The following is a 25,533-nucleotide window of genomic DNA, read 5'->3' as shown; positions in this document are numbered from 1 at the left end:
AATATTATCTATGTTGGGAAGGATCAGGGTCAAATTAGGACTGGTAATGAGAGTTCTTCTTTTCTCAGTTGGCTGCTACCTACCTTGTACTCAGTGATTCAAGAAAGAAAAGGAACTTGGAATCTTGCTTACAAGTGAATTTGTTCAAATGGACAAGCTAAATTTCCTTGAAAATACTTTAAAATATTGGAACTATTCCAGATCACAAAACTGAGGCATGGAGAGGCACAACTTGGCCGGAGTCTGAGTTAGCAGAGGTTCTAAGGTGTTTAGATTCCCTTTCCAGTGCTTAGTTTATTTGACAATTCTGCCTCCTTTGCTTAAAGAACTTCATATTTATTATATACCTTTTCTCTTTTGGTTTCACCAGTCCACCAGCCAAAGGCATACAGAATCATCTTTGGAGAAGCAAATAGGTGAGTCCTTTCATGCGTGTACATGAGTTAGAAAGATAGTCCTTAGCGCTGAACCATGTTGGGGGCCTGCCTTGAATTCCATCTCATTCTTGGGCATATGTATACTATGGAAGAGGAATCCTAACCAATTCTGAATCTCTGGTCATTTTGGTTCTTTGAGCTGGCCTAAAATACGAAGTGAGTTTAATTGTTCAAAATTAGTGTAGCTGAGTATCGCACAAAAGTCAAAATAATTTCTGCTTGAATTTGGAAAGGGCAACACACATATACAACCCTGGACCTTTGCCCCTTAGCAGTTGGCTCCAGGCCTGTCCCCTTCCTCAGGCCTCCTGGTTCCCATGCACAGGGCTGTGGCTATAACTTCTCGGGAGAGAAGGGGAGGTAAAGGCAGAGATAGCTGCTGCTGGGAAAGATCTGTGCTCTCCTATTTAATCTCTATAAGGGATTACTTAAGAGTCAGACCTTATTTAAAATTTTTTCATAGGATATATTTAAGCTTTTAAAAAGTGGGCAACCAATCATCCACATTAGGATGGTTCTTTTGCAGCCTCTGGAAAGCTTGGAGGAAGACTTTTGCCATTATTCAAAGGGTAGTCCCACTTCACTCACAGAGGCAATCGTGAGCTACCTTTGATAATAAAGGAAAAGCCTTTGTATGAGATCCAGGACAGGAAGAAGATGAAAATGTTGAACATTGACCTTCTAAAGTTTCAGGACATAGTTTTGGAAACTGTGGACAGATAGATTTAGAATACTGCAACTCATTAAACTAAGATTCACTGAACTTTAGATTTGGTAAGAGTTGGAAGGGAGCTTAGAGAACATCTGGTCCAGTCATCTCATTTTTCAGAAGAGAAACAAAACACCAGATAGATTAGGTGATGTGCCCAAGACCACTGCTGTGAAACTGGGGTGAGAAGGAACATAGGCTCCTAATGCCTTGTCACTTATAGTGCTTCCCAGTACATGCTCTGGTGCCTCATGACATAGGGAAACTCCTGTCTCGTTCTGATGGCCATGGAACGAGAATAAAGATGACAAGCAACATGCCTCTGCAAAGACAATAGTTAAATCTCATCCTTAGAAATTGGGAAGAAAACAGAAGACAGCACTGGCCACCCAGTAAGGGGAGCCTATTCCAATTTCAGGATATGCCTGAGAAACCCAAGTCACCCTATTGCCCTAGCAGGTAGGCTCTTGTAGGAGCCATCCATAGGGTCCTCTGGTTTCTAGTTCTGGGTCTGAGTCCCTAAAGAGTTAGAAATTCCAGACGTACCCAAGGAGAGTAAAAACATTTGTTAGAAAAATAAAGCCTCTGGAGGATTTCTAAAATAAGATAGCTTTGAAAATCAGTGGAATGTGGCTGGTAAAATGGGTGCCTAATTACTCATCTTTCACCCACTTTCTGGAGTCATTTTAGTAATTAAAAGTCAAGTGAACAGATGAGTCAGGTCTACCTGTCCCACTAAACAAGTATGAAGTATCTTTCCTAGATCAACCCAGATGGACCAGAAATTGGTGAATTATCACATGGAAATCAAATTAGCAACTTTACTAATGAGCTAAGAGATGCAAATTTAAAAAGGGGGATACCCAGGTTTATCCAGCAAATTAGTGAAGTTTAAAAAAAAAAAACAAAAACCCCGGATTGGCAAAAACGTGAGAGAAAAGGGTCTGCTTCAACAGTTGAGAGTCAGTGGGCATGTAAATTGCTACACCTTTTCTAAAGAGCAGTTGGGAAAAAGATATCAAAGGATTAAAACTGTTAATTTACCTTGTAATCTCATCACTAAGGCTTTATTAAGAAAATAATCAAAATGTGCCTGAAAATTTATAATAAGGATGTTCATCACTTCCTTATAAGGCTATTTATAATAAACCAGTCAGAAGAAAGTTAAATGCCTCTTAATAGGAAATTAGTTAAATACATTACGATGTATTCAGACGAGAGCATAATATGCAGCAACTAAAAGCTATATATTAGGGCTTCCCTGGTGGCGCAGTGGTTGAGAATCTGCCTGCCAATGCAGGGGACACGGGTTCGAGCCCTGGTCTGGGAAGATCCCACATGCCACGGAGCAACTAGGCCCGTGAGCCACAACTACTGAGCCTGCACGTCTGGAGCCTGTGCTCCGCAACAAGAGAGGCCGCAATAGTGAGGGGCCCGTGCACCGCGATGAAGAGTGGCCTCCGCTTGCCGCAACTAGAGAAAGCCCTCGCACAGAAACGAAGACCCAACACAGCCAAAAAAATAAATAAATTAATTAATTAATTAATTTTAAAAAAAGCTATATGTTAGAAGGACATTTACTGCCATAGAGATTGTGCATTCTATATTGTTGGATAAAAGACAAGTTATAAAGCAGTGTGTTTAGTTTAATATTGACATATGCATATTTTTATAGTCTTAGTAAACATCTAGAAGGATATATACTCCAACAGGTTAACTGTGATTTTTCTCTGGAAGGTACTATTGTAGGTTATTTAACCTTTCTTATTTGGTTCACTTTCATTTTTCCACAGTTAACTTATTAAATCTTTTATTCATTCACAAATGTTCTTGGAGTGTTTCCTGTGCTCCAGGCTGGGTGTTGGGTAGTGGGTGATGACAGAACGAGAGACAAGCGGCTTGCCCTCATGGAGCTCTTAGCGTGCTAGAGAAGATAAACAAAAGCAAGCAAACAGACAACATACTTTTAAGTTGTACTAAGTGTGACCTAAGATTGAGTGGTCTGGAAAGTCCCCTCTAAGGAGGTGTTGTTAATGTGGATGTGTGGATGTGTGTGGGTGGGTAGGAGGCTGGGAACATCATTCCAGCACTGAGAATGGCATGTGCAAAGACCCTGGAGCAGGATACAGTCATCACCAAAATATAGGATATATTTCTACTTTATTTATTCCAGCATTTATCCGGCAGATATTTTTATTGAGCACCTTCTATGAGAATAACACTGCGAGGGATATACAACATGTGATTCTCTGTTCCATTTCCTGTCAGTTCATGGCTGAATGCCAGATCAGCTGCACAGATGGTTTGTGGTGTAGGAATATAGAAGAGACTCAGTTTTGCCTTTCCTGTTCACTAACACCTCATTCATGGTGGGTGGTCCTGGGTGGCTACAGAGGTAATAATTGCTTACATCATATTCTCAGCTGATTGGAGCATTCTCACACCATATAGAGTTTTATAGGCTAATCATGAGAAGCCTGATGTGGATGAGCGCCTTTCTATGAAACTTTCTTGAACGTCTTAGCTAAATTCATTAGTTAAGTGGTAGAGCTATTCCACTGAAATATCTAAAGTCAGAGAAATAGTACCTATTTTGAGAACTGTTGTCTATTTTAAATCTTTCAATTTAATTTAGCAAACATGTACTGATCACATGCCCTGGGGTAGAAACTGAGCTAATTACTCTGGTGGATTAAACATATAGTAAGGAATTTGCCATTTATTTGGGGAGTAAGATGAATTATACAGTTACCACAGAAAAAGGGGAGTCAAAACTGACAAGAGAGGTGAAGACAGAGTGCTTCTAGGTTTCAAAGGCAGGAACAATCATATTTGATTAGAAAGGCTTGGGAAGGTTTTGCAAGAAAAGAGGTATTTTAGATGGTATATGCAGGGTTGATAGGAATTTAGCACAGAGATCTGTTTGGGAGGGCATCCCAGGCAGAAGGAACAGCATGGGCAAAGGCACAGAGGCAGGGAAGCTGGGTGGGTTCAGAACTGTTGTGCAGCTATGTCTAGTGTGGGTGAGTAAGCAAGATAAGGCTGGACAGATAGGCAGAGATCACATGGTGGGGGACACTTGTACATAATTACATGTTCAATGAGGAGCATTCAAGGTGTTTGAGATCTTAGGATAATTTATTTGGGGCAGATTGTAGAATGCCATTGGGGAAGACCTAGTGGCCTGGAGATAGCAGTCTTCTTCAGCCTTTGTCCTGCAGAGTCCTAAGGGCAGCTGAGCCAGAGAGGAGAGAGCCTTGGATTTGGACTCAGGAGACCTGAGTGTCAGTCCCACTCTGACACCGAGTAACCAGGTCTTCTTGGATAAGTCACCCAACTTGTTTTTTTTTTCAGGAAATAACTTTATTTATAAAAAGTTAAAATTTTATATTGGAGTATAGTTGATTAACAACGTTGTGTTAGTTTCAGCTGTACAGCAAAGTGATTCAGTTATATGTATACAAGTCACCCAACTTTTAAGCTCATTTTGCCATCTATAAGATGGGACAGTAATCTCTACCTCAAAGAGTTGTGGCCAGTTATAAATGCAATAACTTATATGATACATCTTTATAAACTAACCTTTCTATTATTTTATTGTAACATTATAATTTATGCATGTGTCTATTTTAATTTAGTTCCTTTTTACCTCTCTGTTTCTGAAATACAGGCTGTTGTAATTCCTACAATTTGGACTTGAATGAGTTGGTTATGTTAGACTGTTGCCATTTATGCTTATAAAACCTCTTTTATTTAAATGCCCTGCTTAGAGTCCCACAAAAAGAATAGTTGTTATGTCATTTTTTACATATATCTTTCATCTCTCTATGAAACAGGTCACCCCAATCCACCCTCTGAGAAAAAGGAGCTGAGAAAGGCAGCCCATTTAACAGGTCTGTATCTGGAAGATGGGCTTGGGAAAGCCTTTGGCAGAAAGCAGAAGAGCTGGTTGGTCTCCATGACTGTGCTCTGCAGGAATTGATACTTTCCAGTGACAGTATTTGAAACCCATGAGTAGTTACATCTTTCTAGTCAGGTCAACCTCACACACACATTGAGCCCCTGCTCTGGGCAAGGCCCTGTTCTAAACTGGAGAAATGGAGCTGCTTATGACGTGATCCTTGCCCATAAGGAGCTCACTCACTCTTTTCACTCACTCCAATGACCCTTAGGGAATTTGGGGCACAGGTCCAAGAGGTGAGAGCTGGGGAGATGGGGAATGATGAATTATTTTAGTACGTGTTTCCCTGGTTTTCTGTAAGAGCTTTACTCTGCTTTGTCCATGAGTAGAAAAAGGAGAGGGGAGGCCCAGTCCTGGCACTAGTGGTCGTGTAGTGGAGTGAAATGATTTGATAGCAAGGTGGTATGGGCACTCCCAGGGTAAAGTCCACAAATACCTGAAAAGTGGATAAGTATCACGGAAAGTGGTATGCTGCTGTCCCTGAAATTGTTTCAGCAGAGGCTGTAAAATGATCCGATTTAGATAAACAGACATTTCTTGAGCACATGCTGTGTGCCAAGCCTGGGGGACATGGAGATGAACCACACATGGCTCCTGCCTTCAAGGAGCTTACAATCTAACAGGGAAAGACAGGTGCATAAGCAATAATTCCAGCATTCTCTGCTTAAGAATGTACATAATGCTGTGGGGATACAAATGAAAGGGGATTTTCGCCCACACTGAAGAATCCTTAGTGCAGGTAAAGATTGGACTAGATGATCCCTAAGGTCCTTCCCAACTTTAGAACTTCAGAGTTCCTTGGATTTGACTTTTCACCTCATGAATGGACCTCAAACCCTAGTAGTTTTGGTACTAATTCTGAACCTTTGTTCCAGAGAGCTAAAATCATCCCAATCATTTCTCACTGCAGTTGATTAGGGGTATATGCTATTGTCCCAGATGTGTGGATGATAAAATTGAAGACGTCAATTTGATAAAGGTGTGAAGAAATTCAGTAACAGGTCAGGCCTGATCCATCACCTGGTTCACTATGGGCTATGTCATTTGGGGTAAAAAGCATTTGCTCAAGGAATGGTCCACAATTTTGCCTTGGAAGCTTGGTTTGTTGATACATGAGCGTTCCTGGCTGAAAGCTCCTCTCTGGTTTGGTTTCAGGCAAGCCCAACTCAAGATCCATCCCTCTGGAATGGGAAGACACTTATGGAATTGCCCTGGTCTCTGGGGTGAAGTATAAGAAGGGCAGCCTTGTGATCAATGAAACTGGGCTGTATTTTGTGTATTCCAAAGTGTACTTCCGGGGTCAGTCCTGCAACAACCAGCCCCTGAACCACAAGGTCTACACGAGGAACTTTAGGTACCCCCAGGACCTGGTGCTCATGGAGGGGAAGATGATGAACTACTGCACTACTGGCCAGATGTGGGCCCGCAGCAGCTACCTGGGGGCTGTGTTCAATCTCACCAATGCTGACCATTTATATGTCAATGTATCTGAGCTCTCTCTGGTCAATTTTGAGGAATCTAAGACATTTTTTGGCTTATATAAGCTCTAAGAAAAGCACTTTGGGATTCTCTCCATTATGGTTTCTTGTTATAGGCACTGAGAATGTTGTCTTGAATGAGGGTCTTCTTAAGTCCACTTGAGGTCAAGAGAGAAGACATGAACCAAGAGGATCTTGAGACCACAGGGTCCAGCAGTTCTACAGTTCCTCATCTCACCTAAGGTCCGCGAGCCAGACAGGAGGAAGACTATGAGTAACGAACATGAAACTCTGGGCTGCCATGTGAAGATGCAGAGTCAGGGAGAAGCAGCTCCCAGGGTGTTCTACACTCATCTTAAGTGGCCTAGCACACTTTGGTACACTGAAAATGACACCTTTTAACTCACCTCTTGGGGTGGGTCTACTGTCTACCTCAGGGGAGGCTGTCTTTCACGTCTATGCATGCAACATGAATGTATAAGGGATGGGAAAAGAGGACTAGGCTTACATGATAAGCTAAAGAGACTAAAAGGCCAGTGTCCCACTGGCAGCATCTTTACTTCTAAATGCATAGCCTGAGCCATCAGGTGATGCTAACAGAGAAGCAAGAGAGATCTTTTGAGGACTCAGTCCATTCCCTATACAGCATGTATATTTCCAGTGCAATTGTAGGGGTGTGTGTGTGTGTGTGTGTGTGTGTGCGCGTGTGTGACTAGAAGAGTTACATAAGTAGAGAAAACGTGGAGATTGGGAAGGACGTGTTAGGAAAATATGGGTTGCATTTGGTGGTAGATTTTGAATGCTTTTTGGGCAACCAACTCTAATAGTCCTCAAAACTCTTTGATTGTCAGTTATTAAAGCTGTTTTCCCATAATATAACTAATATTTATATATTTTTTGTGCATTTTTAATGAACAGAATACATGTAACAAAAACTGTATTTTAGAATACAGATAAACATTATGAGTCTCCTTTTTGGAAATCACTAAGATCTGGATTTTTTCCTTATTATTTCTTTCTTCCGTGGCCTCCTCATTCATTATGACTTAAGCCCACTTTAAGAAGAATTTACTAGGGTAAGAAGAGCTGTGAGGCAAATCTTTGCATCTTCGCCAGGCTCTCCTCTCCTCACTATATTCTCTTTCCCCTCCATCTCCCACTATCCAGAGCTTCCATTACCAATATTATTGCCAGTGTTAAGCGCACCCAACTTCCCATAGATCTGATGACAGTTTGTCTTTTCCTGGGGACAGAGATGTGGCATAGTGGAAAGGGCACAGACTTTGGACTAAAAAACCTGAATTTGAATCTTTGTTCCTCTACTTACTAACTATGCAATCACTGGGCAGATCACTTGACTTTTTTGGGCAAAAAGGGGCTGATACGTACTTATAGTATCTAACATATCGTAGAATGTCAAACAATAGTGTCTGCCATTATTAATAAGCCACTCTATGGGAGGCACTTCATTCTCCAGAAGAAGCCACTGATCTGAGGGATCCATTCAAACACCTGGTTTCTTGCCTTCTCACCTTGGTCTCACAATAACCTTTTCCTATTTTCTCCAAATGCTCATTACCATGACTTCTCCCTAGACTTTGTCATCATTAAAAATAACAACATCTCCTCTAGAATTTGATTTCAGACACCTTATTTTCACAACATCATGTCCTTTTTCCAACTCAGTTGGTCCAACATTTTCTCTCCTAAAAATATGTATATATATTTTACTGTGTTGTGACATCTACTTAATAAATGCTATCATTTTCTTATATATCCATCAGCTCCTTCTCTATCTTCACTCTTTTCTCTATCCAGCTTAGGTTCCACGATCTGTCGTTACAATCAGTATCTTGGAAAGACCCTGAATTCCAAAATACTCTGTTACCGTCCCTGTTTTCCTCTTGTAAAAATCCCATTCTCTTTATACTGGCATCCTAACAGCTGGATGTTGCTGGAGAAAAATGACACAAACCGATTGACTATTTTCATTTTATTTTTATCTATCAGCTACTTAAGTCATCCAATCAATTATCAGTGAATTATTTCTGTCTTTTGATAGGTTTGACTAGGTAATACGTGCACATAGCACAAATTTTAAAAGGTACACAAAGATATAGGATGAAAATAAGTCCTCTTCTCATCCTGTCCTGTGGCTCCATCTCTGCCCACAAGGAGGATCACTGTCTCCTTCTGTAGCTTTTCTGAGATGATCTATACATAAATATGACATCACTTTACATCAGGGTTTTCCAACCTCGGTTCTATTGACGTTATGAGCTGGACAAGTCTTTGTTGTGAGGGTTGTCCTGCCCATGCATTGTCGTATGTTTAGCAGTAACCCTGCCCTCTACCGACTAGATGCCAGTACCATGCCCCTCCCCCCATGTGTGATAACCAAAAATATCACCAAATATTGCCAAATGTCCCCAGGCTGAAGGTGGGGAGGCAAAATCACTCATGGCTGAGAACCACTGCTTTACATTAGTGATCACAGATTTCAAATGGGCATTCAACACATCCCAGCACTTTTTCTTCAGTTCCCTGGTAAGCATGTTTTTTTCACTGTTTGAGACAACTACATCATGTCTTTTCCTTTTATAAACCAACCTCATCCCCTCCTCCCACCATGGAACCTCACTTTTACCACCAAAACACAAACCCACTTGTATCTGAATGATCTCTTTCTTCCATCTGATACAGTGGAGGAAGAGGACCTTCTGTGTGCACTAATTTCCTCTTCCCTACTTTACCTGTTTAAAAATTTTCTTCTTCCTTCTAAATCTTCAAACTAGCTCTATGAAATAATTTCCACCAGTATGTACATATATTCAAGTATCTCCTGTCACTGAAAGATAAACCAAACCAAACTAAACCAAAAAAACCCCCAAACCTTTCTTTAGACTTCTTCTTCCTCCAGAAATGGCTGCATTTCTCATTTTCCCCATAGAGACAAACATCTGAGAAGGTTTTCTCCACACACATGGGCTCCAGTTTTTTGGGGTTTTTTTGTTTTTTTGTTTTTTTAATTTTTATTTATTTATTTATTTATGGCTGTGTTGGGTCTTCGTTTCTGTGCGAGGGCTTTCTCTAGTTGCGGCAAGTGGGGACCACTCTTCATCGCGGTGCGCGGGCCTCTCACTGTCGCGGCCTCTCTTGTTGCGGGGCACAGGCTCCAGACGCGCAGGCTCAGTAATTGTGGCTCACGGGCCCAGCCACTCCGCGGCATGTGGGATCTTCCCAGACCAGGGCTCGAACCCGTGTCCCCTGCATTGGCAGGCAGACTCTCAACCACTGCGCCACCAGGGAAGCCCTGGGCTCCAGTTTTTAAGCCAGGAATCTGCCTGTTATTTATTTAACCACTTAAAAATATCTGGGTTTTTGTGGGGTTTTTTTTCTGCTAGAAAAAAAAATTCCAAAAGCAAGACCTTTTCTGCCTTGTTTACCACTGTATCCACATTACCTAACCCAGTGCCTGGCACATATTAAGTGCTCAATAAATATTTGTTGACTAAATAACTTTCATTATAAGGCAAAAGTCTTTCAATGGGTATGTTTTTCAGAGTAGTGAATCTATAGTTGTGTTGCCTCAAGGACGTGTGTGCTTGTTTATCCAGCTTTGACTAGATTATTCAATGGGAGTTTGAGGCTACAGATGAAAAAAAAAAATAGTGAACCCTAATTCATAGAATTAGAAAACAAGAAAGATCTATTTGGTCGTTGGCATTACCAGGAGCTTTTGGGAGACTGTTGAGGAAAAATTCTAGGTAATTAAAGCTGAAACTGTCGTTTAGGAGATACACAATACATATTTGTTGAATAAATTAATGAACAAAACTAAAAGTCCGGGTTGGAACGTGTCACCTGCTCTCCTTGAAACTCTTCTGTTGATTAATCTGCTCTGTATGGTCAGGTTTCTGACCAGGTACCTCATGGAGAAAGTCAGAGAGGTAGTCACCCTTCTTTTGGCTGATGATCTGTATTCCCAACCCTCACAATGAAATTCTCCTCTTCCATTTCTTCTTCATATGACTCCATCCATCCAAGTACACCAGTTCTAAAGGTCACGGGAAGTTTGCTGGACCATTTTTTTGGGTCAGTGGGCCCTCCTAGATAATGGTATTAGAGCAAAGAGGAGTAGGAATGGTGCCGGGCATCCTGAGATGACTGATGCCATTAGCTAGTTGTGGTACTACTGGTACTTTTATCTATCTAAGTCTGAGCTCTGCCAGGATGCCTTCGGGATTTTCTGAAGACAGGGTTGTAGCTTACTATGCTTTAAGCACTGGTTTCAGGGAAGAGATATTAACAGTTCCTTTAGTTATTTTTCTTTAAGCAGGAACACAAGGAATGTCAAAACCCCAAAACCTTTTGAATGTGCTCATCAAAAGTAGAGTCAATCATTGTTCCTTTATGAAATGCTAAACCCAAAGTAGACTACTTAAAAAAAAAAGGTCACTTCTGGTTTAGTAGTTTGAGGTTTTCTTTCTTTTCAAACAACTGAAAACGCAGAAAACCATGTTTTTTTCTTAGCCCCCCCCCCCCCCAGAGTGGTGACTTTGTATTCTCTGATGTAGGTTTTGACTTACCACAGCTTAACAGAAAAAAAGCTTTACTGGAATCATCATTGTGAGAATGACTAATTTGAAACAACAGATCATTGGAAGAGGTTGAACTGGGGGAAGAAGGCTGGTTCCTCAAAGCCAGACTATAAGATTTCCTTAAGGAGGTTAAGCCATAGGCATTCCCTGGTCCTTATCTAAGAAAGTGTGCTGTTAAATTACATGTTAAATTACACATGTTAAATAACATTTTTTCATAGGAGTTTGGTTAAGTTGTGATGTTAGTAGAGATAAATTTTTTTACTTTGTGTGTGTGTGTGTGTGTGTGTGTGTGTTTCTTTCCCCGGGTTTTGGATCATCCAGAGGTAGAATGAGGTGATCCTAGGAGAGCCAAATTAAAGCCAATTCCTTAGGGTCTTCAAACTCAAAAATGGACCTTATTCAGAAATAATATAACTATTGAGAGTAGCCAGGAATCTTTGGGATTCATCTAGAAGCCAACCAGCCTTGGAAATATAGACAGCTAAGTGGGTATTTTGCTCTTTACAGTTCACACAGAGGGTAGAAAAGCATCACCTCAGTGATGATTTTCTTACTTTTGCTAAAGCTTTCCCTTTGCTGGGAGACATTTATTCACCATTCTGACGGATACATCTTCAGAGGAAAGTGCAATGCACATGTCTCTCCTCTCTCATTCGGAGGCTCCTTCAGCTCTACGGAGTCACCCTTTTTTCTCCTTCTCAGTAAAATGACATGAACCTCAATCACATTCTGTTGAAAGTTGTCTTCTCTCTAAGTTTTCTGAAAATTTCAGGAAATACCTCCATTCTTTGGGCAGTCCACATGATAACGGGTTTCCTGGCTCTCACCTGGTTTCTGGCAGTAGATGTTCTCTAAGGTACTCCCATTGTGGAATACCTGTATTTCCCTCAAGGCACTACTACCACAACTTGCTGGGTGTAGACAAATTTTACTGATGGTTTGGGGGTAATGGATAGAGATGACATTACACACACAGTGTAAGTTATACCTAAAATTGAGTGTTAGACATCACTATCATCCCCCAAATTTGCCACAGTTATCTCCATAAGTGTGTCACCCAAAACCCTAGTACTTGAAAGGAAGCATAAGCTCATTCATTCAAAAACAGTTTATTTAATATCTACCATATACCAGAAACTACCCTAGATACTGTGAATACAATGAAAAATAAAGCCTCATATGGAGTTATATTTTAATGGAGAGATGGTAAATAGACAACAAAAAAGAAGCAAATAAATACCTAATTAGTCATATGGTAGTAAGTGTTAATGAAGAAAATTTAAGCAAGGTAAGGTGGTAGAGAGTGGTGAAGAAGGAGGGGATTATTTGATAAGTGGTGAGGGCACACCACTTAGAGCACATCAAGTAGAGAAATTAAAATGCAAAGATGTGGTTGGTATGTTTGGTATATGGTTAGAGTGGAATGAGCTTGATAAAAACTGGTTGAAAAGATAGCCAGAGGCCAGATGATTTAGGGCCTTGGAAGCTTCGGAAAGGAGTGTGGATTTTCTTCCAAGTGTCATAGAAAGCTGTTAGAGGGCTGGGAACAGAGAACAGAGAGTGACGTGACCTCATTTACAATTTAAAAGGAACACTCTAGTTGTTTATGGAGAACAGCCTCTGAGTTGGGAGATCAGTAGAAGGCTGCTTCAGCACGCCAGATGAGAGATGGCAATGGCTTGAACCAGGGTATTGAGAGTCACTTTGATGTTAGAGTTAAACGGATTTACTGATGGATTGTATGTGGGACATGAGAGAAATGATGATTCTCTCATTTTTGGTCTGAGCAATTGGGGGGCTGGTGGTGCCACTTACTGTATTATAGTTTTGCTGCTGTCATGTAAGAGGCACAGTCTGTGACGGAGGAAGAAAACTCTTGTTTCCTGCTGCACATCCTTGGGTTTGTACCAACAAGGGCCAACTCTTCACTAATAGCCAAAGGCACAGAGACCAACCAGCCTTAGAGTTCTGCTTGAGTTCTTCTCATGGATAGAAGTTCTCTATACCAGCCTTAAGAAGGAAGGAAACTGTGTGTATGAAGATTGCCATATATAAACCTGAAACTGCCCCAGTTGCCAAAAATTACTCATCACAGATCTTGGGTTATAAGTAATCTTAGAAATAATATAAGGCAACTTCTCTTCTAAGGTAGAAGTCCTCTTTGCCATATTTCCAACAAGTGGAACTCATTTCCAACATATTCTCTATTTGAAAATGTTCGGAAGAGAGGGCTCCCTGAACTGTGAGGGAACCCATTTCTGTACTGGCCTATATTACATTGTAGATAGTTCTTTCTTAGATTTAATTGAAATCCTCTACACATTTGCCATAAGTCTTTGGTGCTTAATACGCCTATAGAATTTTATGGCTTGTCAAGCTCTCTCATGTACCTTATCTTGTTTAATTTTCACTAAACCCTGTAAGGTAGATTGTTATCCTCATTTTATACACAAAAACAACTGAAACACTGAAAAGTTGTGAGCCTTGCTTAAGGTGATGTGGTAAGAAATGGTGGATGGGACTTAACTCTAGTTGTCTAACCCTATGTCTTACGTTCTTTCCACATGGAAAGAGACTTCTTAGAACTGTATCTTATATAATGGCGCTCAAAATGAGCCTCATCCCATTAATTTTCAGTGTTTCCTTAGCTCCTTGCTTTTCAGTGTGAGTCTCACTTTGCCTATTGCCAATACTCTGCATTATATTTATTGTTATATTATATATAACATATGTATATATTGATGTAATTCTATAGATAGAGGTCACAGATTTTCAGTGTTGAGACTTTCTCTTAGATTCTTCTTTTGTTTCTTCTCTCTACTGCATTCCATCTGAATTGCCCTTATTGTCCCTCTACCAGCAAATAGCATCCTGGTTTTAATAAGGTGAGAAGGAAAGAGATTGAGCTTAGGGTCAGAAAGCCTGGGTTGAGTTCAGCCTCTGTTACTCAACTAGCTATATGTGGGCCCTTAAGTAAGTGACATGAATATCTTGAGATTCAGTTGTCTCCTCTGTAAAATAAGGATGCCAATTCCTTTTCCTATGGTTTTTTGGGAATATTGTTAATGGCAAATGGAGTGAGGCTACTTTGTGACTTGGAAAATCACTCCTGACGGTAAGTCAGTGGAATTGTTATATCCCTCAGCAACTTTCTTGATAAAGTCACTGTTAAAAAAATCCTTATGTGCTTACAAAATCGATTATTCATAATCCTACTATATTTTGTATGAATCCCATCACACATAAAAATACTAATGAGGAAAAACATGTAGGTAAATCTCATTCTGAGGTATAAAAATGAAATAATATCTTACATTTTCATAGCCTTTAAAACATTTTCTCATTGCTTTTATTGTTTTTAAAAAATATATGACGTAATACACATAAAAGCAGTTGGCATGTGTCAGATTCTCTATAAAAGTTAGTTGAATATATCGAATATAGTCTGTGCTCTTTATATTCACAGCCTAGTGTGATCCATTTTGATGCCTATTTTTTAAATCCTGAAATATAATGAAATAGAGTGATGTGTAAACATTTGTAAACATTTGACTGGTGAGATACAACACTTTAAGCTCTTTGCTATCCTTCTCTATAGCTAAAACCCTCTGCTTAACTCAGGGTTGCCTCAGGAGATGTGAGCTGCTAAGGAAATCCACCTTCTCTGGCTGCTCATCACAGAAGGGATAGAACCTCTTGGTTCTTCTGTCGTAGCCCTGGCTTTCTGTGGGTGAACCACTTCAAAGACTCTGAGCTGGTAAGAAGCACCCTTGACGTTATCGAACTCTGCAAGTGTCCGCACATGTAAGACACCATATGCAAGACAGGAACCTTTGCAAAGGAGACTGGAGGGTTGAAGAGGCATCACTGGTGTCTCAAAAGTGCCTCTGGGCACAGGATCTTTTAGTTTCACTTGGTTTAGGTCTCAGTTTTCTCACACACCCCACCCTAACAGCAGCACGCCTGCACTACATCCAGTGTGTGGAAGGGAACTTGGTACACATTTTCTGGAAGGGAAGCTTCTATAAATTGTTCCTGATTGGAAGAGAAGGCAGGTGGAAGATTCAGGAAGCTACAAAGGTCTCTGGCCTTAAGTAAATGAACTAAGATTCTAGACCTTCGTAACAGATGAAAGACTGTAGCTTGAAGAAACTGGGGATTCCGATAACATGCAATGCGTCTTTTTCTCCTCACCCCGTATCTTCATTGAGAAGAGAAAACAGCCTTGGCTCAGATGGTGAGAAAGAGACACGAAGGTGTTAAACAGAACTCTAAAGTGTGAGCTGCAAGGGAAGACAGCTCAAACCTCAGCATCCTTTTTGCATCATTTGGTAGGTTGTGTTCTGGCTTCTAAGAAATTCCGGAGGCTTCTGCAGGGGTCTGGGAGGGTGGCAAAGAGAAGAGCACCATGCAGGGGGCTGAGGTGGTTCATACTTCCTTTAGGATGGCAAACTGGCTCTTTCTAACTTTCCAGAAGAACACGGAAAGACTGCTCTGCTCTGGGAAGGAAGCGGGAGTACAGTGAGTGGCCAGGTAGCTGGAAGAACATTTGAAGAGGAGATGAATATGTTTTTTTTCTGCTCTGCAGCCAAGTCCACACTGTCATACCTTATGGTTCACAAGGTGGATGCCCATCTTGGGTAAGAATACCCAACTTTTTATTTAAAAAGAATGGGATGCTTGTCACAGGACTTATTCTTGCCCTAAGCCAAACCATGAAGTACATAAATAGCCATAGTACTTGTAATTTATTGGCTCCTTTTTGTGAGGATTATGCAAAGCACCGACATTTATGTTTACTAAGCCCCACAACAACTCCACCAATCCATTTCGAAAGCGACCAAAAACTGATTTAGTTTCAGAGAGGTTAAGTAACTTTCCCAAAGTCACAGGGTAACAGAGCTAGGATTCAAGACCAGGCTTTTACGATCCAAGGAATCTTACCTAAAGCAAAAAGTCATGCTCCCCCATTATAATACCAATACCCTTCATTCATTCAACAAACATTTATTAAGCACCTACTAGGTGCCAAGCATTGTTTAGGGGATAGAGTGGTGAACATGACAGACAAGTTCCTTGCTTCTTTTAAACTTACATCCTAATTGGGGGTGTGGGTGGTGGAGAAAATAAACAGACAAGCAAACAAATAAATATATAAATTATCAGATAAACACCATGCAGAGAATTAAAATAAGGTGATAAGGTAAAGAGAGACTAGAAAACTACATCAGAGGGAAGGCCTTTCTGAGGAGGTACCATTTAAAATAACAAGAGCCAGGAATGCAGAGATCAAGCTAAAGAGCGTTGCAAGCAGAGGCAACAACTTTTTACGGCTTGCTTATGGTATTTTGAAACCATAAGGCACCTAGCAATATGCTGAGCTTTCTTAAGAGCTTAAATGCCAGTAGGTCCACTAGTCACTGTGACGACTGTCAACCTAAGTAAAGAGGTAAACTGAGGCAAGCTCAAGTTACCAGAAATCGGGTTGATTTGAGAATAGTGGAGGAATTGCTACTCAGGAAACACGTGCTGTAGCAAGTTACAGGCAAGTCTGTTGAGGGTTTGTGGTGGGCTGTATTTATGAGCAAGCAGTGCAAAGAGGGGGAAGTTCAGGCAGAGTCCAAGCAATAAGTTTTTTGGCTTGAGGATGGAGAGAGATTCTTGGCAGATGTTCATTGGTCAGGAGACAAGACTCAGTCTTCCATAAACCAGGCATTTATAGGAAATCAGTCTCTCGGTTCTTAAGTTCCATTCCTTTGAGGGCGCATATGCGAGGCTCTTCATTGCATACCCTCCAGTTCCATTTTAGATTGAAATCCTTTCACACAACCAAATATAGCCCCCAAACATTTCCAAACTTCCCTCTGTGGTGGCCCCTTCCTCCCTGCTTGTTGAAAACCACCATCAAAAGCGATGGCTCTAAAACAGGAATGAGCTTGGCCTGTAGCAGGAATAGCGTGAAAGACCATAGGGCTGGAGTCTAGGGACGGCAAGAGATAATGCTAGAGAGGTTGATAGAGACTCAGATAACGTAGGGCTTTCTAAACTGCAGTGAGGGCTTTGGATTTCATTGTTAGTTCTAGTGGAAGCCACTGAAAAGCATAGTGGAAGGAGAATTGGAGAGAAGTGGAAAATTTTGATCTATTACTTTTGGTAGTAGAATTTTCAGGTCTGTTGATTGGGTGTTGGGTGCATGGAAAAGAGATGAATCAAGGATTACACCTACTATTTTCTACTCTTTCCTTTACAGCACCTATTGTAATGATTTCCTAGACTTCTTTTCCTTTGTGTATTTTTCCAATTAGATCCATGTCTACTTTTTTCTGGCACTCAATAAAAGTGTGTTGAAAAAATGATTGAATAGAACAATATGAACATCTCTTCCTCCATACATACAGACCTACCTCTTTCTTTTTAATGGCTGGGTGCATAGACCATCAGCACATCTTCAGTCATTTCTCTACAAAGGAACATTTAATTTGTTCCCAAAGTTTTGCTGTTTCAAAAAAAAATGCTATAATGACTATGTTTATATACATGTTTGTGTATTTCTGCTAGTATTTCTCTAGGATAGAAAAATAGAATTGGAAGGTCTAGGTATAAGCTATATATTATGACTTTCAATGGGTATTATCAAATTGCTCCATGAAAAGTTGTACTGATTTTCACTCCTACCCACACCAGGTGAGAGTGCCTTTTCTCTATACTATAAGCCCTGTTTATATGATAAAAATTTTTACAACACCAGCAGGCAAAAAACGGTCTCCATAGTTTACATTAAAATATTTTTGAAGTTGAAACTTTTATTTTTGGTTTTATTTACTGCTATTTGTGGTTCTTCTTCAGTGAATTACCTATCTTAAAAATTAAGCTGTTGTCTTTTTATTACTGGTTTATAGCAGCTCTTTATGTGGTATGAATGTAACTCTTTGTCAGTTACGTGTATTACAAAGATCTCTTCCCATTGTGTCATCTGTCTGTTAACTTTTTCCATGCAGAAATATTTAATTTTTAAAAGCAAATCTATTGTTTCCTGTATAGCTCTTGTCACACTTAGACTTCCCTCACCCTATGCTTATAGGTATATATTTCTCTATTTTCTTAGAATATAAAACTTTCATTGTGCTTTAGATCCATAATGTATTTAAAAATCTACTTTTATATAGTGTGAGATAAGTAGTAAACAACTTTTTCAAAATAGATAGTGGATAACATAAGCAACACCATCTTTTAATTTCACATTTATTTGAAAGGTCAGCACAATCTTAGACAAAGCTCCCTTTATGCTTGGGTTTGTTTCTGTTAAAAAAAAAATAAAAAGGAAGAAAAAAGAATCAATAGGCCCAAGGTGGAACCACTTGTCCCCAGAACAGCAAACCAAGACTTAATTGCAGTTTCCACTTCTCCCAGGAGTGGAATTTCTGGAAATTTTTGGTCAGTACTAGCGAGGTAACCTTGCCTGAAACTTTCTTTTCATTTGCTAATAACCTCCTTGTACTGCTCTGTTTCTGTAAAAGCCTTCCATTTTGTACAGCTTCTTGGAGAATCCTTCTGTTTATTAGATGGTATGCTGCCCGATTCATGAGTTGTTGAATAAAGCTAATTAGAAAGCAAATTTACTCAGTTGAATTTTATTTTTTAACAGTTCTAAACTCTCTCTTCTGTTCCCTTGATCTTTTTCTCTGTTACTGGACTAGTCACTCTATTTTAATAACTGCATCTTTATGACTTTTTGTGTTGGCACTTTATATCTATCTATCTATCTATCTATCTATCTATCTATCTATCTACTCTTCATATAGAGTTTATAATCAACTCCTCCAACGCCTCTCCCCCCACCCACTTCCCTGCCAAATCCTACTGGACTTTTGATTGGAATTACATAAAATTTATTATAATTTAATTTTGGGGGGAATATGACTGCTTTACACTATGAAGTGTACCCTTCTAGGAAAATATGCTGACCTCTATGGCGGGCAATTTACACATTAGTTTCATTTTATCCTCATACCAACCCATGAGGTGGATATTTATTATCTCTTTTTATAGATGAAGAAACTAAGTCTTAGGTTAATTTACTTGTCCAAGTTCATATAGGCAGAGAGTGGGTAAAATGAAAATTAAAACCTAGGTCAATAGACCAACAGGTTTCCAAAATTGGTTTTCTTTCCACTCTAATATTTGTCTCCAGTGTCAGACCAGGAAAGAAATGCTGAAGGCCTGAATTAGAGTAATAACAGTGGAGGAGATGATAAGAAGCCTGACTTGAGAGTTGTTTAGGACTCAGTGATTTATTGGATTTGGGTTAAAGGGAGAGATAAAGCTGGGGCATATAAGGTAGTTGGATGGGTGGTAGAGACATTCACCAAGAGATACAATACAGGAGTGGAGCCAGGGTCTCTGGGGAAAGTTATGAGTTCAGTTTTGGATACATAGCTTTTGGTGTCATTCATGAAACAAAGAACAGAGGTGACTGGAAGTCTGCATGAATTGTGGTGGAAGGATAAAAGGGCAAGGGGAGATGAAGATCCTAGTAAAGGAGTTGTTTAAATTATCCCCCAGGCCACTAGACCCCTACAATTTTTTACTGATGAGACAGGCCTCTGAATCATCATGGGCTACATCTCCCACCCTCTGGAGTGCATGTATCTTACCAAGGCCTTCAAAATACTTGCCATTTCTTGCTCATCTTGGCTGATTAATATGGTGCCATCTGTAGAATACACTAATGTGTGTTCAGATGGTCCAAGTCTCTTTAGACTATATTATGGCAGAGGGAGAGAGTTAATATAGCCTTAGAGGAAAACCATAAATGCATACTATTGTCTCTTCCGTGGGAACGTGAACTGTTTCTGCTCTGTTGTCTTGATAAGATGGAAAAGAATTCATTGACCAGATCAATGGTATGTACTTTGCAGCTGAGACAGTGCTAATGTGCTCTAACAAAGATAGCATATCTGTCACGACAGCTGCACTTAGAGGTAGTACTGATGGAGTTTGTAGCAGTCCATTGTCATTCTCTAGGCTCCATATGGTTTCTTTATGAGTCAGACTCGTGAATTCAGTGGAAACATGATGAGGACTACCACCCCTGCCATTCCACCCCCTAGCACGCAAGATTGTTTTGATTTACTATCTTGGCTGAAGGGTGATGGTGGTAGAGTTTGGTCTTCCCACCATAATATGCCATGTTGTGAATGACCCTAGTTGTTGATGGTGGCTAAGAGGTGGAGGTGGAAGTAAATTTTGATTTTTGAAAGTATTTTTTTCTTGCAAGGCAGAGGCCTCTGTGTCATCTTCAAGCAAGGTGGAATGTTAACCTTTAATACAGAGGAGCGGGCCTCTTCTGCAGGCCCAGAAAGGTCAAGGGAATCTGATGTTTCAAGGCTTTTGAGTGCATTGACCCAAATGTCCCATTTCCCAGTCTCAAGGTACCATTCCTTTTTAACCAGCATCTTTCCTCTGGCATAGTGGACTTGCCAGAGATTTTAAACTGCTCTGGGGCTTCCCTGGTGGCGCAGTGGTTGAGAATCTGCCTGCCAATGCAGGGGACACGGGTTCGAGCCCCGGTCTGGGAAGATCCCACATGCCGCGGAGCAACTGGGCCCGTGAGCCACGATTACTGAGCCTGCGCGTCTGGAGCCTGTGCTCCGCAGCAAGAGAGGCCGCGATAGTGAGAGGCCCGCGCACCGCGATGAAGAGTGGCCCCCACTTGCCGCAGCTAGAGAAAGCCCTCGCACAGAAACGAAGACCCAACACTGACAAAAGTAAATAAATAAATACATTTAAACTGCTCTGCAACATACTAATTAAGTCTGGGACCCGATTCTCAGATTTTTCTGTCCTGCAGCTTCCGGGGTTAGAGTCTCTCTGATGTTGCCCAGGAGGTCCTCTGACTTTCTCACTCCTTAGCACTAGTGACATTTTGAGCGTAATAAATCTTTGTTGGGGACGGTGTTGTGCTGTTTACCGTTGGGTGGTTAGCAGCACTGTATCAGAGGCCAGTAGCAACCTCCACTCCCACCCTCCCAGTTGTGGTAACCAAAAATGTCTCCAGACATTGCCAAATGTTCCCTGGTGGGGGCAAAATTGACTGTAGAGAACCAGTGCATGAGATAAAAGGTTTTTAGGGTGGGACAAGCAGATATTATGTGCCTCAGCTGTCCTGATGTAATATGCCCTTCACCCCCAACCCCCCAAAACATGCTGAATCTGATTCTGTCCAAACCTTTGAGCATGCTTACACGTGTAGTGGATAATGCAGTGCACTGCCCACATTTCCCTTCAGGACCGAGGCACTCATTTCCCAGCAGTGAGAATGTTGGCCACTGAGGGTTCACAGCTGAAGGAAACTGCCCTCAGCTGAAAGCAGCTGCCTTGTGCAACGTTTCACACCCTCCCTGTGGGCGCCTACATCCAGTGACTGGCTGATGTCATGGTACAATGTCACTGCCACAATTTAGAACAACTTTGAAGGGCTATCCTACTTCTAGAGCTTCCCATGGGATAGGTAGTGGCCTTTGTTGCAACTTCATTGCAGTTCGATTTCTCCCTTTGTCTAGTCCTGCTTCTTTCAATCCCACAAATGTGGTGTTCCTGAGAGCTAACCCTAATAAATAGATCTTCCACAGATCTCTCTCTTGGTGTCTATTCCCAGAGAACCCAACCTAAGAAAGTCGGTCTGAAGAAGCAGACTACAAAATAGGATTTTAGAGTTGGACAGCCCACCGACCAGCTCGCAATAAGGATCCCGTCGCTAGTGTTCTGATAGACTCTGGCATGTGGTGAGTAGTGCAATTGTTAAAACTTTTGCTGGGAACGGGGGTGGGATACAGATGAAGGGAATGTGCTGGCAGGTGCAGTATCTCAAGCATTTGAGAAGTCCAAGGGATGTGAAATTATAAGAACAATGAACTTAGATGGCTGAGTGCTGTCAGTTAATTGAAAAAAGACAATAAGAAGTCTGATGATGAGAAATGTTAGTGGTGCTGAGGTTGAGAACCCCTGATCTAATGGCTTCAACTATTGATGATCTTTCCTTGAGTCAATAGCTCATTAGGATTTATAAATTTATCATTTCTTCCACATTTATTAGATGGAATTCTCTAAAAAAGAGCTTTTTATGATCATCTAGGTTTACTTGCTTTCTCTAATATTTTTCATTTTAGGATAATAGAACAACCAGCTATGGAATGAGACAGTAGGAATAATCAGAAAAATCATTATAGTTTTCACTACAGGCCTAAATTAAGTACAGATAATTTAAAAATGTAAAAATGAGAATCAATAAGATTTGATAAACAGTTACTGAGGGTCGGCAGAAGTTAGAATGACTCTTGGTTTTCGTTTTTTTTTTTTTTAAAGAATTTATTTATTTAATTATGGCTGAGTTGGGTCTTCGTTGCTGCACGCGGGCTTTCTCTAGTTGCAGCGAGTGGGGGCTACTCTTTGTTGCAGTGTGTGGGCTTCTCATTGTGGTGGCTTCTCTTGTTGGGGAGCATGGGCTCTAGGCGCACGGGATTCAGTAGTTGTGGCACACGGGCTCAGTAGTTGTGGCTCGCGGGCTCTAGAGCACAGGCTCAGTAGTTGTGGCACATGAGCTTAGCTGGTCTGCGGCTTGTGGGATCTTCCCGGACCAGGGCTCGAACCCCTGTCCCCTGCATTGGCAGGCAGATTCTTAACCACTGTGCCACCAGGGAAGTCTGACTCTTGGTTTTCTAACTGGGTGGATAATGGTGCCAGTCATTAGATAAAAGAGAACAACAAGGAGGATGAGAGATTTGGAGACACTGAGTTTGAGAAGTTTAGCAGATTAAATATCATTCAGCAAATATTCACTTCCTCTTTCTCAGCCTCTGTGAGAAAACTGCTCTTCTCTGAGCCTTTGATGGTGTGCTTGGGTGCATGGCTTGTTTTGACGGACAGAATGTGGATGAAAATGATAGCTGCCCTTTCAAAGCCTAAGCCATGAGAGGCATTGTGTATTTCCACTCAGAGAAGGAGCTTCTAATGCCTGCCATGAGAATAAAAACCCCCTTCATTCTGGGTCCCAGAACAAAACACTTACGGAGCAGATCTGAGCCTAACCCTCAGCTTGGAGCAGAGCTGCCTAGCCAAGCCCCTTCTAGATCAGCTGAACTGCAGTCAATCTGCAGATTCATGAGCCTGAGAATCAATGTTTCTTTACCATTGAATGTATGGTAGTTTGTTATGTGGCAATACGATGGAAACAAAAACCCTGAGGGGCACACACATGAAAATACACAATATGGATGTAGATATGCAGTTCTCAAAATGAAGAGAAGATCACAAAGCGAAAAAGAATAGAATAAAAGAAGGACCAAAGACAGAACCCTGGGAATTATTAACATACTGACAATTTGTCATTTGGACATGCTTGGTTCTGAGTATTGAAGATATTTTGTACTGTGATGATATTATCTAATTTAAAACATACATGAGGATATATATTACTATAAGAATTATCTGTATATGCTACCCAATCACTTAGAGCTGTAATATACACATGGACTCTGGATTACCCAGATAAGATAAAATACCAATCTGTAATTTTTTTTTTTCTGAATAAGACACATTCTCTCCCAGGGTAGGTCTCAATATTTTGATTTTAAAGGTAAGTTGCTCTTGCTGCTTTTTTTTTTTTAATATTTATTTATTTATCTTTGGCTGCATTGGGTCTTCGTTGCTGTGTGCGGGCTTTCTCTAGTTGTGGTGAGCGGGGGCAGCTCTTCATTGCGGTGCACAGGCTTCTCATTGTGGTGGCTTCTCTTGTTGTGGAGCACGGGCTCTAGACACGCGGGCTTCAGTAGTTGTGGCACGTGGGCTCTAGAGCACAGGCTCGGTAGTTGTGGCGCATGGGCTTAGTTGCTCTGCGGCATGTGGGATCTTCCTGGACCAGGGCTCGAACCCGTGTTCCCTGCATTGGCAGGCAGATTCTTAACCACCGTGCCACCAGGGAGGCCCCGCTCTTGCTTCTTTTGATTTTACATTCCAGCTTCTTTGCTTGGCTGGATTTTGCCTCTATAACAAAACATCTCTCCAGACTTCCAGGTCAGTTTCCATTAGAAACCATTCTGTATGTCAATCTTTGAGATTGATTAGTCACTTTCTATTTCTCTTTCCTCAATATTCAGTTGAGAAGATTTTATTTTATTTTTTGCTCTAGGGCACTGAAAAATCAATTTTATTCTGCAAAGGTTGGAGGTTCCTGTTTTATTTTAGCGTTCTCTCTTTTCCTCTTCTCCCTCCTCCCCACTCCCTCTCCTCTCCTTTTCTTCTTCCTCTCTCTTCTCCTTGAACTCTCCTGCCTGAACTCCACCATTCTGCTCCTTTTTGTAATGACACTTTCTAATTCCTTGAGGTACTAAGAAGAGGGTTAACAGCTGTTTTTGCTCTTGTGTCCCAACTCCACAAGTATAAAGCCATGTTTTTTTTGCTTCTTAGTTTGTTTTTATAGTGATACAGTGTTCACCTTTTAAATGCCATGGTTCCTGTTAACTGCTAGAATCACAGTAGCATCACTGACCACAAAAATGCTTTCATTCTACTGGGGTCTGGAACCTCTGCTCTAAGTCTAGGTAGAGACAGACACAGAATTGCATGTAAACCAAACTTCATGAAATGGTTGCAGACACTCTCTCTCCCAACCAACACTTCAGAGCAACTTCCTGTTCTCATGAGGAACAAACCAGCATGAATTACTTTATGCAGAAAAGATAGGAGAAAGATAGTGTCATTTCCTTTGCTGAGATTATGACTTGACACTCATCCACTTAGTTCAGACCTTTAACAGAAAGGGGGAAGTTCTGATAAATAGCTAGTTATGAGGGAAGATGATGTATTTAATTTTAGAAATATTGAATTTCAGAGTCTAGTGAGTTTTGGGGGCACAGAATCCAGTTTTGAAGTGCATGTAATTAGTTTGGCTTTGAGCACGTTGAGTTTGAGGTTCAGGGAGACTTTCCTATGGAGATGTCCAATTGGCAGGACCGACACACAGGAGAGGTGTCAGGGCCAGAGTTACAGATCTGGGCATTACTTGTATGTTTGAAGATTTGAGGCTATGGGGAAGCTCGTGGACTGCCAAAAGCAAGGGCTGAGATTGAGCTTGGGTTATACCCAATTTGGTGCATGGAAGGAGGAAGTAAAACCAAAGAAGAAAAAGATGAGCACATATAGTAGGGAAATTGTGACAATATAGCCTTGTGCATGCCAAGGCAGATAGAATTCTGAGAAGGCAGGTGTGGTTGTGTAACTGGGCAAGGACTTGTGTGTCTGTGGTGCAGAAAACCAAACTCTGATAGCAGGTATCTGCAGCAAAGTA

General features: G+C 41.0%; 1 protein-coding gene across 1 annotated transcript in view; it reads left to right on the top strand.

Moving 5' to 3' along the window:
* The window catches only part of FASLG (Fas ligand), a 33,220-nt gene extending 14,271 nt beyond the window's left edge, over positions 1 to 18,949 (top strand). The window contains exons 2-4 of the mRNA XM_082438899.1: positions 371 to 416; positions 4,983 to 5,039; positions 6,263 to 18,949. Of these exons, the coding sequence (XP_082295025.1) occupies positions 371 to 416; positions 4,983 to 5,039; positions 6,263 to 6,657 (498 nt within the window). The 3' untranslated portion in view covers positions 6,658 to 18,949. The remainder of the gene's footprint in view (positions 1 to 370; positions 417 to 4,982; positions 5,040 to 6,262) is intronic.
* The last annotated feature ends 6,584 nt before the right edge of the window (positions 18,950 to 25,533 follow it).

Source organism: Balaenoptera physalus (genome assembly GCF_965194825.1).
Source record: "Balaenoptera physalus genome assembly, chromosome: 1".
NCBI lineage: Eukaryota > Metazoa > Chordata > Mammalia > Artiodactyla > Balaenopteridae > Balaenoptera > Balaenoptera physalus.
Note: the sequence above shows the minus strand (reverse complement) of the source record. Positions and strands in the feature narration are given on the sequence as shown.